This window comes from Volvox carteri (genome assembly GCF_000143455.1).
Source record: "Volvox carteri f. nagariensis unplaced genomic scaffold VOLCAscaffold_9, whole genome shotgun sequence".
NCBI lineage: Eukaryota > Viridiplantae > Chlorophyta > Chlorophyceae > Chlamydomonadales > Volvocaceae > Volvox > Volvox carteri.
In genome coordinates this window covers 497,888-516,601 of record NW_003307552.1, presented here as the reverse complement: position 1 = coordinate 516,601, position 18,714 = coordinate 497,888, and the positions used below count along the sequence as shown (strand labels likewise).

At 56.9% G+C, this 18,714-nt stretch overlaps 4 protein-coding genes across 4 annotated transcripts in view; 3 read left to right on the top strand and 1 right to left on the bottom strand.

The window, feature by feature from the left end:
- Positions 1-1,530: 1,530 nt before the first annotated feature.
- Positions 1,531-5,014, top strand: elg25 (acetylglucosaminyltransferase; the record flags this gene model as incomplete). The annotated part of the gene is made up of 9 exons (XM_002948245.1): positions 1,531-1,735; positions 1,965-2,077; positions 2,356-2,484; positions 2,537-2,663; positions 2,895-2,971; positions 3,107-3,339; positions 3,661-3,746; positions 4,274-4,482; positions 4,877-5,014. 9 exons carry the CDS (start codon positions 1,531-1,533, stop codon positions 5,012-5,014), a joined length of 1,317 nt encoding a protein of 438 aa, XP_002948291.1.
- A 468-nt stretch (positions 5,015-5,482) lies between these two features.
- On the bottom strand, positions 5,483-9,757 carry VOLCADRAFT_88486 (uncharacterized protein; the record flags this gene model as incomplete). Its single annotated transcript, XM_002948104.1, has 8 exons — positions 5,483-5,617; positions 7,290-7,409; positions 7,615-7,668; positions 7,878-7,949; positions 8,495-8,568; positions 8,637-8,671; positions 9,174-9,407; positions 9,738-9,757. The coding sequence occupies 8 exons, from the start codon at positions 9,755-9,757 to the stop codon at positions 5,483-5,485; spliced, it is 744 nt and encodes a 247-aa protein (XP_002948150.1).
- Positions 9,758-10,346: 589 nt separating this feature from the next.
- On the top strand, positions 10,347-11,853 carry VOLCADRAFT_88485 (uncharacterized protein; the record flags this gene model as incomplete). The annotated part of the gene is made up of 5 exons (XM_002948244.1): positions 10,347-10,353; positions 10,696-10,865; positions 11,206-11,394; positions 11,561-11,586; positions 11,727-11,853. The coding sequence occupies 5 exons, from the start codon at positions 10,347-10,349 to the stop codon at positions 11,851-11,853; spliced, it is 519 nt and encodes a 172-aa protein (XP_002948290.1).
- A 1,024-nt stretch (positions 11,854-12,877) lies between these two features.
- Positions 12,878-18,714, top strand: part of VOLCADRAFT_88484 (uncharacterized protein) — a gene marked incomplete at both ends in the record, with an annotated part of 7,270 nt that continues 1,433 nt past the window's right edge. The window contains 7 exons of the mRNA XM_002948243.1: positions 12,878-12,998; positions 14,446-14,549; positions 15,056-15,136; positions 15,462-15,619; positions 15,966-16,131; positions 17,456-17,611; positions 18,221-18,447. Of these exons, the coding sequence (XP_002948289.1) occupies positions 12,878-12,998; positions 14,446-14,549; positions 15,056-15,136; positions 15,462-15,619; positions 15,966-16,131; positions 17,456-17,611; positions 18,221-18,447 (1,013 nt within the window). The remainder of the gene's footprint in view (positions 12,999-14,445; positions 14,550-15,055; positions 15,137-15,461; positions 15,620-15,965; positions 16,132-17,455; positions 17,612-18,220; positions 18,448-18,714) is intronic.

Below are 18,714 nucleotides of genomic sequence, written 5' to 3'. Positions count from 1 at the left end.
CTGCTGCATGGCAATCCCGAACTCTCAAATGAGATCTCAACAATGGCGGTACTGAATATGTGTTGGGGTATCCGCCTTCATCCTTAAAGGTCAATGACCTCGGCCTGGGGCCCCTCAACGGGGCCTAACAAGGGCGTGACATTCCCAGACGAAGTGCAGAGCGGTGCCCCATCCTCGCATCCTGGGGGGATTGGCCACGCATCCTGTCGGTTGGATACATTCTACGGCCCGCCCCCCACACTCTCTTTTCATACTTTCGAGCGCATCCTGGTGGCTGCATCATCCCCCTCCGCCATCCTCCTCATCCTTGGCGGGTTGGCGTCGACCCCTCCAAACATGCCGCCATCCTGGGCCCCATTCTTATCCTGGGGGTCTACACTTCTATCCTACTCTTTCCCATCCGTATCCTGGGCCTGACCCTCCGCCGCATCGTGACCGCTCTGCAGCCCTCCGTTGAACGTCAGCCGGTGGCACGAAGGCGTTCACATGCCTACGGATCGGCAATAGCTTTAGTCCAAAACAACCGGGGAACTTGAGATATCGTTAGAGGCCCTGATGGACCTGGAATACCGGTTGAAATGTGAAGGCGTTGGTGCCATGAAGACGGATAGACAGAGTTGCCTAGGCCAGTATACCTCGGCGATGTAGCCCAACGGCAACAAGCCCAAATGATGGGGTATTCCGCCTCCACATTTCGCGCTGACTGAAGCCTACAGAAGTTCATCCTTTGTCCGCCCTGTCCTTGCAATCGGTGTCCAAGTTAGGGCTCACCAGCGACGTACTGTCAGGGATAGGATAGCATGCGCCACGGCCAGATTGGAGAAGTAGCTGTCGGCAGCGTGCTGCGAAGTTACGAGAGCCGACACGGTGCGGGAGACGGAGACTACTATCCTGGGTTTCAATTACATGTAGACCGTATATTTTTTCCTTAAGACGTTCCTCAAGGTTTATTGGCAGTTTCATTGTATCTGCCTGGGGGAGGGACTTAACACAGAGCAACTTGACCGGATTCGCCGGCAGGACGGAGGACGGCGTAGATAGATACCGTTCTGATATTGAATGCTATGGCTTGACCCTGTATCCGAGCCCGATACCAATCGACGTAACTTTCGTCTATGAACCCGCCAGCAGACGCCGTGCAAAGCTGCAAGCGGAAAGGCCACGACACGAGCCGTACCGCGGGTCGCCGCAGGATCAGACCATCGGACCATTGCAAAACAATATCAAAGCATGTAAACCTCAAGTGGAAATACCATCTATGGCACATTTCTCTTGCAGTTCTTTTGGAGCGCATCGGCACAACGCGTCTGTCCGACTTTGTTTTGGCGCACTTGCCATTTTCATCTTCCGGAATCCTTGACGTGTAACGCTCGTTGTGTACATTTATCAAAAATTGAACGAATAGTTAATCAACCGCGATGTCTACTGTTCTCGAGTTCCACAGTAATTCAAAACATGCTCTCACCTAAGACACGACGAAAAGACCCAAAGAAAACTGATGACACATCCATTGATTTTAATAACAGCTTTATGCCAGGATCTTGCGAGCCGCGCAGTCTGCTCTCCAGAAGGTCATACCTCATCGCACTGCTGACAGTTGGAGTGCTAGTGGTTGTTTCAACATGCGTGCCTATGATTATTCGCGATTGGAACGTTGTTCCACCGCAATGCACGATGGCGGAGTACCACTGGCCTGCCAAGCCCACTGCCCCGCCGCGGTACCACGGCCCGCCAGGTGATCATCGCGCCCCATCACCGCCCTCGCCCCTTCAGTGCGAGTCTCAGTCGCCACGGAATCCCGGCAATACCCACAGATGCTCCCTACCCGTCTCCCCTGTGTACGTATTCCTCCCGTGGCCGTTCATTTGCACCCGCCAGCGAGCGGCTGATCATCCGAACCCCCCACCCGGATCCCTACCCCTTCCCTTGCCCCCTGCCTCCCCCTGCGCCCCCTCCCCCGGCAGCCGAGTTCCCGGACCGCTACACCCTCATCCTGAACTCCTACAAGCGGCCGCAGCTGCTGCAGCGAGCGGTAGCCCACTACGCGCAATGCAGAGCCATTGATGCAATCCGCGTGGTAGGGAGGCGGCCGCTGGACAGGACAGGGGACGGGGAGGGAGGGGAGGTTGGGAGGGAGGGAGGGGACGGGACGGGAACGGTAGAAGGGTCAAGGAGAGCTAGCGGGGCCGGATTGCCATTGCGCCCGGAGTTTTCTCGTAAACAGTCTCAAAAGGATCTCCCCCCCAAAACCAACCCAGGTTAAATGACAAGAAAACACATTAAGCCATGTTTATGTTACCCGCGTCGCCGCCACACAGTGTGCTTCTCGCCTCAGCCCCGGTGCCCCCCTCACAGTCCCCCCGGGCTGCTCAGCTGTCCACGGAACCCACCCACCCCCGGTCGTCTCCTCACCCCGTCCTTCCCCCCACGCCCTGCCTGGGCCCCCTTCCTGCCTTGGCTGCGTGTGTCTGTGTGACTATGTGCGTAAGTATTTATGTATGTGTTTATGTATGTATTTATGTATGTATGTATACAGGTGTGGTGTGAGGACGGTTTGCCCCCCAACCGCGCTGAGGCCTCCGGGTACTACTCGGACATCAAGGAGGTGCGGTACGACATAGTGAGCAACTCCTCCCTTAACAACCGCTTCTGGCCGCTGGAAGGTGGGTGGGGCGCTCGACTGACGCTCTCGCAATGTGGCAATGCGGTGTGATGAAGGGGCGATGAAGGGGTGATGAAGGGGCGATGAAGGGGCGATGAAGGGGCGATGTGTTAACTGTCAGGAAGGGTACTTCGCTTGATGCTGTGCGTGATGTGTCCGGAAGTGGGATGGGAGGAGCTGGCGGTGGTGAAGGTGGTGGTTGACGCGTGCTCATCATGTACGGCCTTTACAGGTCTCCGTACGGAAGCCGTACTCAGCTTGGATGATGACATCGTGGCACCATGTGAGGTGCTTGAGGAGCTGTTCGCGGTGAGTGTGTGACGCATCACATCATCACGTCATCACATCATGGGGCTATAGATCCCTGGAAAGCTTGTTATTCTGGCAGTTGGAGGGGGTCCCCACTCCCAACCCCTTTGCCTACAGCGCCTTCTGCCGCTGCAGCTGCTGCTGTACCCGTTTGCTATCGGCCTTAGCAAGCGCCTCTGCGACTGCTGCTGCTGCTGCGACTGCTGCCCGGGACGCTGCTGTGTTGTTGATCCTCATACTGCTCTGGGTGTGCGAGTGTGTTATCTTGTTGTGCTAATTGAGCATGTTTCATTTCAGGTTTGGCGCCGTGACCCGTACAACATGGCGGGGTTCTATCCGCGGCTGCACGTGCTGGACCAGAGGTGCAAGTGCGTGCTAGTTGTGGGGGGGGGGAAAGGGGGAGATGGGAGAGGAGGTAGCTGCGAGTGAAAGAGTCCTAAAACACACAGGAGCCAGGTGGTGGGCGGTGCTGGGGGGGGGAAGAGGGGTGGAATGGGGCATGAGGGTGGTGCGTGGGGGAGGTGACTGGCGGACTGGGCACGGAAGGTCGTGGGACGACCAGGACAGGACGTAATACACACATACATACATACATACATACATACATACTCACAACCCTTCTGTAACCCCTTTCTTTCCCCTCAACGCCTTTCCCCCCCTTTCCCCCCTCCTCCCCCCCCGACCTACAGCTATCGCTACCTCCAAGGTTTTGGCACGCTGTACTGGCACCGGAAGTACAGCTTGGTGCTGACTAAGGCGGCCATGCTGCACAGAGGTAGGGTCCCCGTGTGTGTATGTATGTATGTATGTGTGCTAGCACACGTGTGTGTATGTATGTATGTGTGCTAGCGTACGTGTGTGTATGCGTGTTTTCCTGTCCTGAGCTAGCGGACAGAGCAGAGGTTCGTGCTACTACAGCGTGTTTCGTGTTGAAGGCTGTGAGTCTGCTTCCGGGGCGCTGGTTTAGAGCTGAGAGAATTTCAGAGGGGCCTTGTGAAAACTCATTTTCCGTACTACACAAAATCTAATTTTGGCTTAGTACGGCGATGATTAAGTGCTTTTCCAACTTGGGATAGCGACTTGAAAATTCGAGGGGGCACATACAGCCCTTCCCGTCAAAGCGGAAGGCTTGCTGACCTGTGCAGTGTAGTGAGGGAAATAGCTACCTTGGCGACGCATCATCACCATCATCAAGAATTGTGTGTGTGTGTGTATGTGTGTGCTGTGTGTGGCCGGCAGTTTGCATGCGTGTACCGGCGTGTTTAGGTGTGACCCTCACCCCCTGCACCCCTCCCCCCCCAGATTACCTAGAGTACTACACGAATCACATGGATTACGAAATACGGCGCCACGTGGATGAGGCGCACAACTGCGAGGACCTGGCCATGGCGCTGCTGGTTGGCTCGTCCATCGGCCGCCCGCCCGCCTACGTGTTGCCGTACCACGTCAAGGATCTGGGTAAGGGCCTATTCAAGGTCAAGGGCATCAGCTCCGGAACCAAGCACGGCGAGGTACGGCAGCCTCCGGGTGTATCTGCGTGTGTGTGGTGTGCTGGGTATGGGAGACCGAAGGGGCCGGGAAGCGAGTAGCAGTGCAGGTCAATCGCTGGTGGAAGGTGGGGAGGGGGGAGCTGAGATCGCAGACCGTGGAGGTAGGGCAGGTGGTGTTGGAAGGAGCGGAAGGTCACGAAACACCCCACCCGGGCGCCCGTGTGGTTGCGGGCCGGAGGGCAGCCTAACCCTCTGGTAAGTACCGAGGGACCTTTTCCCAACCCCCCTCCCGCCTCCCCATCTCCTCCCCCGTCCCTCCCACCGCCATCCGCCCGCCGACCCCTCTCCTCCCCCGACCCCGACTCCGACTCCGACCCCGGGGCCCTAACCCCCTCGCCGCCTCGCCGGCCCCCAGATCCGGTCTCACTGTCTCAACGTGTTCTCCCAGTACTACGGGGCCGCACTGCCGCTGGCCATTCGAGGGGTCCATGACGCGCTGCCGGGGGAGCTGGGGGTTGGGGGGGTGAAGGGCGGATCAGAGCGGCTCGAATGAGACTTGGATAGATGACGGTATTGAGTTGTGTGTGTATATATGTATGTATGTATGTCTTGACGCCTTTTTCATTGGTGTGGGGGGTTAGGCGCTCGGTGGTGGTTGTGGTGGTGGTTGGGGGCCAGGGGGAGGAGAAGGGGGCGGAGGGGCCTAAGCCAGCTCCTTGGTTGGGGCTGTGTCTATTAAGAGGGGTGTGTGTGGGGGGAAGGGGGTTAGGATGGAAATGGAGGAGCTGGCTGGCGCCGCTTCCCCAGCAGCCGACCCCTATAACATCACCAATCACCGCACAAGCACCAGCAAAGGAGCAGCTTCAGCAGCAAAAGCGTCATCACAGTGTTTCTTTTCATAGCACCCCACCCACCCCGCCCAAACCCGCCGTCGTGAGATGGGGCTGGGGGAGGAAATGGGAATAGAGAGCGTGTCTGAACACGACTATGACCGCAGTACTCCTTTTAAAGAGGGGTTCACTTAAAGAAGCGGCCCTCGCCGCCGTGTTTGTCTGGTGGGGCTCCCGCTGTCTGAGTAAAGGACGTTGGATATTGGGGTGGTACGTGGTCGGGATCCAGGCGGTGGTGGTGCTGCCGGTGTCCAGAAGGGCACGTGCTGCGGCACCCCGAAGGGGGAGGAGGGGAGGGGGTGATGGTGGCGTATAGCCCTTGAGGCCAGCGGGCTCTGGAGACGTGGCACTCACAGACACATACAAACATATGCGTGTTCAACACACACATGTATAGATTAATGCGGCTAAAGCACATATATATGTGTGACTTCATACGTATTCGACATATATAGATTAATGCGGCTAAAGCAGTCAGGGCCAGGAGGGCGTGTGTGGGGGGGAAGTATGGCCTTCCCTGAGCGCTTTGAACGCGGTTTCCGCCTAGCGAGAGTGTCTCAGGGTGCTGTGCTGGTGTTGAATAGAGTTTGGTTAATGCATAGAGAGCGCATGACTGGGACTGGACTCCAGTCAAAACAGTGTGAAGCAAGAATCCAAATGTCCTGAAGTCGCTGTTTCACGAGAACCGCAGGCGGTGAAGAGCGGGCATGTGCTGGGATGGCATGTGTGCAGGTGGGGGCGACACGGGTGGCTGGGAGATGGTGGGGGCCCTCCTGCGGCTGTTAAGGAGCTTGATGGGAAGGATCTGGCATCATGATAAAGCAGTGATCAAACTAGACAATGAACACTCTAAAAAATGATTCTCCGTGTCGTGAGCAGGTGAGTCCGATATCCTACAACGCGGACACGAATCGTGCGCTGGTGTGCAATCGTCGGACAATGCTTCTGCAGGCCGTGAAAAACTTTTGGGCTGCGAATTATAAACGTGCAGGTGTAGTCGTGATATATAGGGGCACCGTCATTCTCCGTACGAACGCGAGTGATATATACTTCAGAGGTCCGGGCTTCAGGGGTCTGTCATACGTACTCTCGCGCCGCCGACGAGATTTGGACTACGAGATCCGGCTGAAATCTGGATCATCGTAATGAAGCTGCGCGAATCATTGGCGCGCGGCGAACTCACCTCGCCGGAACTCATCGTACACATATTATTTCGACGACAAAAGTCCTTTTCAAAGCCTCGTACAATTGAAGCCGCGTAATGGAAGCCTCTCGCCGCAAAAATCCAATAAACCTTCATAACTCTCCAAGAAACCTACTAGAGCGCCATAGCCACAGCAAGAGTATATGTGCGTGTGCGTGTGTGCGAATTAAAAATTGCCGTATTGCCGTATCGTACCCCTCCTGCCCGCCATCATTGAGCCTATCAAATGCTAAAACGCTAGTAAGGACGGTGCCCTCAGGCCTCTGCCTCAAACACCTGAATAATAAACCGTAACCGGTGGTAGCTTGGCGCGTGAGGCCACATCGCGGGATGCGGATCTCAAATCACAGTGGGTATTACGGATTCTGGAAGCGTCGCCCCGTGTGGATGGCCAGGAGCTGTGCGGCCCGTGGTTCGTTAGCTCGACAGACACACACACGGACACACACTCTTTCTCTCGGCTCTCAGCTGCTTAGGAGGGGACAGAGGGCCCTAACGCCCCGCTCCCGTCCGCTTAGGGAGAGAGCTTAGGCGGTCTTTCCGTTGAGGCTGGGCAGCAGCCCCTGGCCAGTGTCCGGCCCGGTCAGATACTTGTAACCTTCAAACACACACGCACACACACACACACATACACAGAGCTGTCCCTTCTCCTCCATCCCCTCGGTCCTCTAAGCCGCCGCCCTCTAAGCCGCCGCCCTCTAAGCCGCCGCCCAGCCGCGCCTCTGGCAGTGCACCCTAGCCAGGCTGGCCATGTAATCGCCGGAAAGCCGGGCGTACGGCGTCTGTACGGCAGCCGTAATGGCCTTTTCTGCCTCCGTCGCGTTGCCATGTGCCTCGTGCCAGAGTCCCACGTACTGCACATCGGTTTCGGAGCAGGATTTTGACAGGAAGACCTCAGTAGCGGTTGTTGTAGTTGTAGTAGCTACAGTTGCTAAGCAGTATAGTAGAGTTAGTCTTAAGAGAATCCCCAGAAGGTGGATTCGTGAGGTAATGGCGACTGTGGTTCCGTACAGTGGAGGTTATAGAACATTACCAAGTAGTTAAGGCAGTTTTACTCACCAATCGGCCGTAAAACGTGTCGTGACCGCCGTTATCCGTTACTTGGGCCATAATCTACAAAGGGAAAGAGGATTTATGCAATTAATCCGGATCGGCTTTTCCCAGGACGTCCTCAACGAGAGGAGCTCTATACCTCTATACTTCTTTTACCGATATTCCATACTTCAATATGTACATTAAGGTCTTGAACGCGGTACTCCTGAGCCCACATGTCGACATAGCCAAGCTACATGCGTCAATGGTGATGCTCTTGCTTGCCGTACCTTGTCCGGCAGCTCCCCGGTACGGAAGCATTCGTACGCGGTCCGCATGACGGGTCGTGGGTCCCTACCAACCTGCCACACAGCGAAGAAGGAAAGGAAGCGGCGCCGAACGGGGCCGGGAGGGAGGGAAGGGGTCGGGGCCCGTCAGAGTGGTTCAGCAGACAGGGGCCCCCCTTGCCCTACCCCCCTGCCCTCCTTACCCCCCTGCCTGCAACCCATATGCAGATGCGGAGCCCCGCCGCCGACCGCGAGAGGGGCCAACATTCACCGGGGGGGGGATACGGACCTAGAGGGTCAGCATTACTAGCGCCAACGCATTTCATAACCTCCTTAGCCCCCCCAACCCCCCATCCCAACGTTTTCGCCGCCTCTACACCTACCTTTACTTCTTTACGGCTTCGTTTTACTCCTTTCCTGCGCTCTATTTTAGTCTTGGCGGCTAGGTAGGTAGGTTTCCGCGGTCGTCTCCATTATATCATCCCGAGGTCGCCGCCTTCAAGAACGCCTACTGGTCAGTTCTGGTCCTTGAACACTCTTTCCTTGGCAGCAGCTTCACTCGTTCGTGGTTCGTCTTCCCCCCCCCAACCCCACACCCCGTCACCACCACCACCTCGTACCTCCAGGAACTGCTTCCGTGCCTGATCAGGACCCAGCAGCTGGGCCTCACAAAGGAACGTCCATATGGACTCCTCTGCGCCAGGGAGGGCGGGGGGGTGAGGAGTTGTGGTTGGGGGGATAGATTCCTGCAGTACCGTGTACCTGGGTGTGGAGGTACGGAGCAGGCAGGGAGCATCCTCCGGGGGGTGTACGGCGGGTGCTGTGTATCTGGAGAGGAGTGCATATCCCTTGTGACGTTGGTGAGTAGCACACCCTGCGGCTGCTGCTGCTGGTAGATGGTTCTCAGGTCAACCCTTCGTTAGTGCAAAAAACTTGTATGTATGTATGTATGTATGTATGTATGTATGTATGTATGTATGTATGTATGTATGTATGTATGTATGTATGTATGTATGTATGTATGTATGTATGTGACACCCTAAATTGCGTTACCCTCCGAAGGTGTAACCTGATGAAGGTGGGCGCCCAACCCTGCACACACACACACGTACATAAGGCCCAACTCGGAGCCAGGTCCGGAGCGAGCCCACTGCAACCTCCTCTCCATCACCGCCATCGTCCCGTCCTCGGGACCCACTGCCCTACCCCCCACTGAATGAATCCAGATGCGGAATCAGATCTCCTACCGCCCACTCCCCTCCCCACCCCATTCCGATCGTGTCACGAAACCCAGCTCACGGCCGCATCTGAGGCGCCAGCTGTACGACACGGTCAAAATCTTCAAGGGAGGCCTCCACCGCGTTGCGACGGAACTTGTCCATGCCGGACCGCGTCAGTGCGCGAGGATCGCCTCCGCCGCCACCACCGCCGCCGCTGGCGACGCTAGCGGCCAGCGCCACGCCGCCACCCGCCGCCATAAGGCCCGCGACGATGGCAGTGGTGGTGCTGACGGCGCTCACCACCAGGGAACGCCTGCACGCGTGTATTGGTTGTACGTGTGTCGCGTGGCTCAGTGTGCTACATGTATGTGGTGTGTCGCGTGGCTCAGTGTGCTACATGTATGTGCGTGCGTTTACATGTATGTCTGTACGTATGTACGTGCGTGTATCCGTACGAGGATCTGGGAAAGCGGCACTCGTGTTTCTGCATGTGTGTGTATGTGTGTGTGTCGCATGTACGGCGCGCCGTTCCGTGCCAGTCAGTGATAGCGGGGAGACTCCCACTGGCTGTCGCAACAGGCACCTGATTGAGCGGCACCGCCCGGCTCTGAAGCACCACCCGCAAACCCTAAGGATTCCCCACCCGCGGGGCTTATAACTCATAAGTTACAAGCGAGGGGTGTGGAATCCATCCGGCATAAAGAGCGGGACTCGCCGTCGTGGTTAGCGTCCATTAGCCGCGGTTATCGAAGAGGCGTCTGTTTTGTGTCCCACCCCAGCAAGCTGCTTCTTGTTGTGATGTGGTCCCCCCCCACCAACCACCACACCTGGAGACGAGCTGAGGGCCCCGGCCGCCTGCAGCGGACAAATCATGAGGACTGGACGAAGCTGTGAGGCATTGTGGGATGATGCTAGAAGGTACGACAAGCCTGGAACGACGGTGCTGGTGCTGATGCCTCCTCTTAGAGTGTTGTAGTCCTGGACCGCTACTGCAAGCCTGACGAAATCCTAATACGCTGAAATCCATTGCATGGGACATTCTTACTTTAAGCATGACTTGTAATACGCTGTTTCACAAACAAACAATCTAATGGTTGCGAGGTTTGGAGGAGAGCGTTTCCCGTGGTTCCGGAGCCTTCACCAATGCCTGGCTAGCTGCCTTTCATGGCTTCAGCCCTCTAGCTGTCAAATTGTAGCTTATATATGCAGCACTTATGAAACGAAATATTTTATTTATTTAAGCAAATTCAAAATGTTTGGTGGGTTGAACTGTAAGGGGCAGGTAGGAAGTGTATTGCGCAGCGCGCGTTCGTCTAGGTTGAGGAACACCGTTGCTCATAGTGGTAGTGGAGATGGGCCGTCAAGCAGCGGGCGCGATTTATCTTGTTCGGGCGGTCCGGTGGGCTTCGGCACCCTACGCAAAGGATTCAAGCCACAGCCCAAGCGGAGCCAACAAGCACCTCCCAAAGTCCCCAGTGAGAATAAACGACACCTGGACGAATAGTCTGGCGCTATGTGTACTGCTGTGGACCCGTTTCCAACCACAAAATGCCATGTATCGCCTACATGGGTCGTTGCTTCTGACTGCCCTGTACGTGCAGCGTTTAATGGCCGCGACAAGGCCGACGTGCTTCGAGACACCCAGGCTGAAGTGGCACTGAAGGCAGCGCAGGCGCAGGCCGTCAATGCTTCCGCAGCAACGGCATCGGCGGAAGGCAGCGCCACGTCTAACGACGATATTTGGGCGGACTGGAGGCGGGTTGACTCCAAGGTAATCCTAGGGCCCAACCCCTGTTCAAATCCCGCTCCATTCCCCTATACTCCGCTCCCTTCCTCCTTCCTACTGGAGAGGAGGTACCGGCTCTCAGGCCCTCGAGAGAAAATGACCCCCGGAAGACGCGGACGGGGGCCCTTTGGCCGCTTTGTGGGCAGCTTACATCCACCCTCCCCACTCTCCAGGGTTTCCAGGATTCCCATGTCTAACCCCGTGCAGCACCCTCCACCCTTTTCTGGGCAGAAAGGCGAGCGTCGTCCTCCTCCCTCTCGCCTCCTTTCCAACCCCCCTCCTGGCCCCCTCCCTTACTGGCCCCCCCTTCCCCCCCTTCCCCCAGGTCAACAAGTACCCCACCCAGCGGCTGTTCACCGCAGTGGGCTCCGGAGGGGACGAGTTCCGGGAGGCCATGATCCGCTGCGTGGTGGAGGTGGTGGGGGGGCCTGTGGACGTGGATGTACGGCCCAGCAGCGGGGGCAACTACCAGTCGGTTAGGGTGGGACCCGTCACGGTGAACAACCCGGACCAGGTGAGGTGCCAGAGGGGGTTGGCGGGTGGCGGGAACCGCAGTCCCCGCAGCCCCCGCAGCGCAGAGGGCCCCTCCCCCTCGAGGAAGGGGGAGATCACAGTAGCACATACCCTGCCCGGCCCCGTCTTGCCCTCCCCTGCCCTGCCCTGTCTTGCTAACCACCCAGTGTATGGATCAGGGTACGTGTGCCGAGTGAGGTTACCGGGGGAAATGTGTTGGCGTCCGGGGTGAAGTCGTACACAGGATGCGGATTCGCCACTTATCCTCTCGCGCTCAGAGAGGTCGGGCACGTACTGCCGTATTTTGCCATTTTGTCCCACCTTTGCATGCAGTAGGGGTCATGTGCCTGAGCTGAGCACAGGCCGTTTGGCTGAGTGCTTTGCTGTGCATTGTGTACGGCAGGTTTTGGAAATCTTTACCAAGATGCGACAGGACAAGCGGCTCAAGTTCCACTTGTGAGCGGCGGCGGCGGCAGCGGCGGAAAGGGGGGGGAGAAAGAGGTGGTTCTAGGGTTTTGGGAGCTCACTGGGGCCCTTGCAGGTCTTTTGAGACTGGAAGTTGGTTGTGGCTTGGTATGCAGTGGATGGGGGGGGTGCTGGGGTTGAGGATATGAGAACCAATCTGGGAGGGAGGCGAGGGGAAAGTGATGGCGAGTGATGGCGAGGACATCCGCTTGGTGGGCGGGAGGGGGGGAAGGCGGCTGTAATGCCGGTGACTCACTTTACTTTACACTCCGGGACTTTGCAACCCTCTTTCGCGCCACACACACAACCCGCCATTTTCTTTACCTCGGGAAGCCGCGTCTGTCTTCTTGCTGCCCTGTTCCCCGCTTTCCGGTGTAATGGAAACATTTGTAAGAACTTCATCACTCATCGGGCTGCATGAGCTTGGAGAGGAGTTGCAGGTCGGCAGGGGGAGCGTGTCTGGCAGCGTGTAAGAAGGGCATGAATGCCAAATTAGAGGAAGTAACCGCCAAATCTGTGGTGCTGGATAAGGGCTAGCTGGCTATCGGAACCTGAACAGATTGGGCACTGGTTCAACCTGACCAGTTGAACTAGGTGCGCAGGGCTCTTATCTTGGTGGAGGCAGTTCGCACGAGCCTCAGTACATGGCTGGTTCAATGTGTATTTGTCGATGCATAAATAATGGATAAGCGAGAGGAGGAGTTGATGTTCGTTTTGGTCAATCCGTCCTTCACCCAACGGTGTTTAGGCGGCATGTGAGGAAACATAACCTCACATCACACCATGTCAGCTACCTATGCTATGCAGATAGAGATGATATGGCGAAAAGCCGTAACGACAGCGGTTGAGCATACGTACTGCATCTTGCAACACCATTACGATATACCGGACCATGGCAAATTAGCCGTTCCTGACCTCCTTTCTTCCTTCAGATGAATCTACGCCAAACAATACCTCGTAAGCCGGAACCTCGTCCATAGACAGGTTTTACTTTGTTTTCCACCGAGGTTCCGATTGACATGGCCAGCCTAGCGAAAACTATGCTGCTGGGGCTTTTAGGCTTAGCCATCGCACTAATCGCTCAAGTCGTTCTCCGCCGAGACTCGCCGACGACATCGGAGGTCTCACAACCTTACACATGTGAGGGGCTCAAGTATACTCACTATGCTCTATAACCATAACTGACTGTTATTAATTATGCAAAAAGGAAGTGCTGATGGTGCGAGGCGCGGTATGTTTGGACGTTGGAAGTAGCTTCCGTGAACTTTCGGAGCTTGATTGACTTCCTTTTTGCCATACATGATAAGTTCTGGGGGCATGTCCTAGCATGCATTCAAAGTTCCACCCAGCTGCTCCGACCGCTTATGATAAGACTCGGCACGCGTGTTCGTCTCCAAAAGATGCAACCCAGCAGCACCAGCACCCGCCCTGACCGTGCCCGGACGGGAGGAAGCTTCACACACAACGACATACAAAACGAGGTTTCGCGCGCGGCAACTTCTCTCACCATCTTTGAATTTTAATACAGCAACGATTTACATTAATGCGTCTCAGTTTTCTTTACATCATTATTTTGTCCCACGATGTGTAGATCAATAATAGCTGTTCCTCCTCTTGGTCTCCTCCGGCGCCCTCTCCTCCGCGTCCTCCTCGTTCTCCCGCGGCGTCACACTGCTGATAACCAACTGCCCTCACACAACATACGACGTACACACACACACGACATACACACACACGACATACACACACACACGACATACACACACACACGACATACACACACACACGACATACACACACACGACATACACACACACGACATACACACACACGACATACACACACACGACATACACACACACACGACATACACACCTCAGCTCAAGTTGGTATAGCACCGGGCTAGATAATCGGCAAGTCTGGAGATTGAGTTCCAGAGACGCCATCTAGCTTTATCGGAAGATGTGGGTTCGGGTCCCACCGCTGGTCCCCCCCCCGACCCGGGTGGAATACATAGATCGGGGTGTCGAATGCTGCTGGAGCCACCGGGGTCCTCCTGTGCGCCGGGGCGGCTGGGGTGGAAGGACTGCCGCAGAGCAGTGGCGGACGATTAGTTCTGCATAGGGCCTGGACCAGGCTGAATAACAAATGGTGGTTGGATAAGGAGCCCGGGCGGCGGCGGCAGGATTCGCAAGGATAAGAGTGGCGATCGGCACCGGTGTGAGTGCATTTCGGTAGATCTCGCAGCTGTAGAGTGCGCGTTCTGAAGGTGGAACGGAGGTTGCTTGGCATCTGAACCGGTGTGTAGGTAGCTGGCTAGGGGATTCGAACAGGTGACGGCGCCTTGCGTTGATATAGGGAGAACGGTTAGGATTCTAACCCCTCCTAACGCCCCTCCAATGATGGAGAATGCTTCGGCGGTCGTCCCCGTTGGGGTATTATACGGTTAGGTGCCCCTGGCCAGTGTCAGGCCCGGGTCGATGTGCAACAGATACACATACACTCATATACACGCAAACACACACACACACACTCCACCCCCTCCAACTCCCCGGCTTCCCCGGCTCCCCACTCCGGGCCGCCCCAGGCCCTCCTCTAAGTGAGGCCGCAGCTCTGGAGCGCTTCGCGGGCCTTATCTCCTTCCCCACCGTCAGCAATGCCTCCAGCGAAGACCATGTTAATGACCAAAAGGTACGGCACCATGATGTTGTACGGCACAAATGAATGCGCGCAACATGGACGTCCCGTGGATGGAGATGCCCCCGGGGGGTGGGATCTCCACCCCCCGGCCCCCCGGTGGGTGAAGGGGGAGAGGGATGGGGCAGTGGGGGCTTCCGGGGGCGGGGGCTTGAGGGGGAGCAGAGTCCTGTACGGGCAGCAGGGGGACTCGTACATGCTGCAAGGAGGAAACTAGAAGGAAACATGAACTGCCTGACTGCCGGAATGAGGGCGTCCAAAGTTCGAAACTGTCCCCAGAGAGTTCTAAGGAGGTGGAGGAGGGGGAGGGGGGCCTGCATTACGGAGGAGACTTCGGGTGGTTCGTGTTGTGCTAGGCGCTCCAAACTTCCATTAGTACCGTAACAGATGCGATTGCGCGGTGCGTGTGCATGTGCGTGTGTGTGTGTGCTTGTGTGTTTTTCCTTTGTTTCCCGTGCTCCCCCTGCCGTCCCGTTCCCTCTCCTTCCCCCGGCTGTCAGGTGTTTCGCGACATGGTGGCCTACCTGGCGCGGTCCTATCCCCGGGTGTGGAGGCGCCTGAAAGTGGAACATGTGGGCCGGGTGGGGGTTGCGGGGTGTGTGGGGGTTTGGGGGTTGCCGGGGGGGGGATGAAGATGAGGCGGTGCTGGGGGAATGGAGGGCGGTGTGACCGGGCACACCGGGGGGTATACTCCTCAACGGGTTAAGGTCCAATGAATTCTGGTACTGGCGACGATCATGATATTGGCCTCGTGCTTGAACGGCCTGGACGGACAATCCGGACTGACGACTCGCGCGGGGAAGTCTTCGTGAACGAGCCGAAGACATAGGTGTATGTGTGTGTGTGTGTGTATATACACTCATCAACTTGCCCACTGACCCACCGACCCGCTGGCTGGGCCCCCAGGTGGGCGAGAACGAGCTCAGTCTGCTCATCACGTGGACCGGATCCCGGCCTGAACTGCCTGCCGTACTGTTCGTGAGTCACTACGATGTGGTCCCCGTGACCCCTGGGTCGGAGGGCGAGTGGACTCATCCGCCCTTCTCCGGGAAGATTGCAGACGGGTGAGTGCCGGCGGTGGTAGCGGTGTTGTTGTCGTTGGTGATGGTGGTGATGGGGATTAGGGTTTTTCCCCCCTTCTTTCCTCGCCTCCCCCTCCTCCCCCCCTTCCTCCACCGGCTTTCCCTCCTTGATGTTGCTACATATATACATACATACTTGCGTACATATGGTTTCTCCCCACCCGCCAACACATTTATCCACTCCCACCGACAGACGCGGGTGGAACGGGATGGCGATTTTCACGTCACGACCAAATACCCACACGAGTATCCCACATTGCCCCATCCCTAACCCCATCGTTAAGTCGCATGTACGACACCCGCCCGCGTACGAAAACCCTCCGTACAGGTACGTGTGGGGTCGGGGTTCCCTGGACATCAAGTTCGGTGTGGCTGGTCTGCTTCAGGCTGCCAGTGTGCTGCTGGGGGGTGAGGGGGAGGAGGACGTGGAGGAGGATGTGGCGGTGTTCCGGCCGGAGCGCACTCTGATGTTCGCATTCGGACACGACGAGGAGGTGCGGGCGGCGATGTGATGTGTTCACGTCTTCTCCCCAAACGCCCACGCAGTCCAAATCAGCTGAAATACACATGTCTCACACCACATCCCCCGTTCACCCTCCCTCTCTCCATCCACACCCACACTCGCAACCATTCCCATACACCCCAACACCCGGCCCCCGCCCATTCTCCCCATTATACCTGCGTACGTACCACCATGCATACATACATAGGATCTTGGGAACCAGCCGTCTTGGTAGAGCGGTATTGGGGGGGCGCCGAGCTGGCTACCCTCCCCCCCTGTGGTTTCCGGAGGCTTGATCGCCCTGCGTTGCCGCAGGGTCTTCCCGTTTGAGTACTTTTCAATTTAGACCCAGTGCTGTGGAAGGGCGCGGACTTGTGCGGTGTTACCCCCTCGACGGGGGCTATCTCCCCTGGACTAGCCCAGGGAGGGAGAGGCGGAGGAGGGTAGTAGTCTCAGGAGGCTGTTTGGCGTCTTGTGGTGTGAGCTCTTTGCGCTCTTTTTTGCGTGAGGATTTTTGAGCTTGGTGACCTCCCCAGCCCGGGAAGACTCGTCGGGCTCCCGGTCGCCCAAGTCCTGGTAGCGAGCTCTCTGAGATGCTCGGTTCGTTCGGTCGGCAGGAAGAGCCCCCCAGTTGCGACTTCGTTTATGTTAGGAGACCAACGGGCATAGATCCCGTCTAGTTGGAGCGCCAAACAAGCGCTGTTGCGTGCCGGCCGTCGTTTCCCGTGCGGCCTGACCCGGGGGCGGAGTGCATGAGACTAACCAGCCGTATGCACCCGCCCCCCGCGCTGTGCTTCGGCCCTGGGCCCCCGGCTTTTCAGCCCACAGTGTAATCAACGTCATACATACATACATACATACATACATACATACATACATACATACATACATACATACATACATACATACATACATACATACATACATACATACATACATACATACATACATACATGGCCGGCGGCTGGCAGAGGTTAAGGCCTGACTTCTGCTCCCGGCCGACCCGGGTTCAAATCCGCCTGCCGGCTCCTCGGGTATTTGAGGAGTGTTGAAATGGAAGTGACCCCCCATCATATGGACGATGTAGGACGTGATAAAATCAACTTGCGAGCTAACCAGGAACTAAGTTGATGCGCCGTTGATCAGCTAGATTTGGTAGGATGCTGGTGGTGAGTTGCCGAACCCAACGAATACATTCTGAAGTCGGATGGGGTGACGGATTAGGGTGCCCCTCTAGCAGGGGAGAGCAGAGACTGCCCCGGGAAAGGGGGCCGCTGGCGAAGTTAACCACTCTGTAACAACATACATACATACAGGTCAGCGGCTCCCACGGCGCGGCCACCATTGCGTCTCTGTTGCGCTCCCGGGGCGTGGAGCTGGATGTGGTGGTGGACGAGGGCGGAGCGATATTGGAGGACGGGCTGAGGCCCTTCACCAGTCGCGCAGTGGCCATGGTGGGGACGGCAGAGAAGGTGGGGAGGGAGGGAAGGAGGGGAGGGAGGGAAGGTGGGGAGGGAGGGAGGGAGGGAGGGGAGGGGGGGGCAGAGGCGAGCCACTGACGATTGAGGCAGATACCAGAAATAGACGGATCCTTCCGGAGAAGACAAATGATGCAGCATGGATATTTACTACTGACAAGTGACGACTTGATGACTCGTGGCCACCATGAAAACATGGCGGCGATGTGGCCTTAGCGAGGTTGCAAAACGAGTTGCTCACTAGAGCTGCGGCCAAGTCCAAAGTCCAAAGCAGGCAGAAGGCGAAAAAGCTACATGGGCAGCCGAAAAAATGAAAGAAAAGCTTTTTTAAAGAAAGCAAAAACGCAAAGGAAACCGTGGTGGTGTGGTTAAGTGTAGAACTAAAGGCGGCAAAAAGAAAACGAGGGTAAAAGTACTGTGAAGTAATCGGAAGGCCACCTACGCTGAGGTGTCGGAAGGTGGGGAGGAGGCGGTGGTTTTCCTTTCAGGGGCGAGGGGGGAATGGGAGAGTGGTGATGAGGATGAGGATGAGGATGATGAAATCCCTCCCCCCACACACACACGTACACCCCAGTACCCCCCCCCACTACCCCCCCCTCAAAGGGTTACACCACGGTGGAGGTCACCCTTCGCGCCCCCGGGGGGCACTCCTCCATGCCCACCACGGACGGCTCCGACATAGCTGCGCAGCTCTGGAGGCTGCTGGGAGCCGTACGGAGGTCAACCACCCCCACACGGCTGCAGGCCCCCGTAACCGATATGCTGACTCACGTGGCGCCGTACACATCCGGCTGGATGAGGCTGTTGCTGTCGGGGGCCGAACGGGGCGGGTAAGTCAGTCAGGTCGGTCAGGCAGTGCGCGTACGTCTGCATGTATCTATGTCGGTGTGTGTATGTGCGTATGTATGTCGGTAGGGTGTACGTGTGTATGTATGTCTCCTGCACAGGTGAAGGCATACATACATACATACATACGTACATACTGGGTGGGTAAGAGGTGCGTCGTATCTACGGGGGTTGCTCATGTGTGCAGAAAGGGTTTGTAACAACGCTGTTGTACGGCAGGACGGTACGTTACGGAGTCCGTACGTATGTGG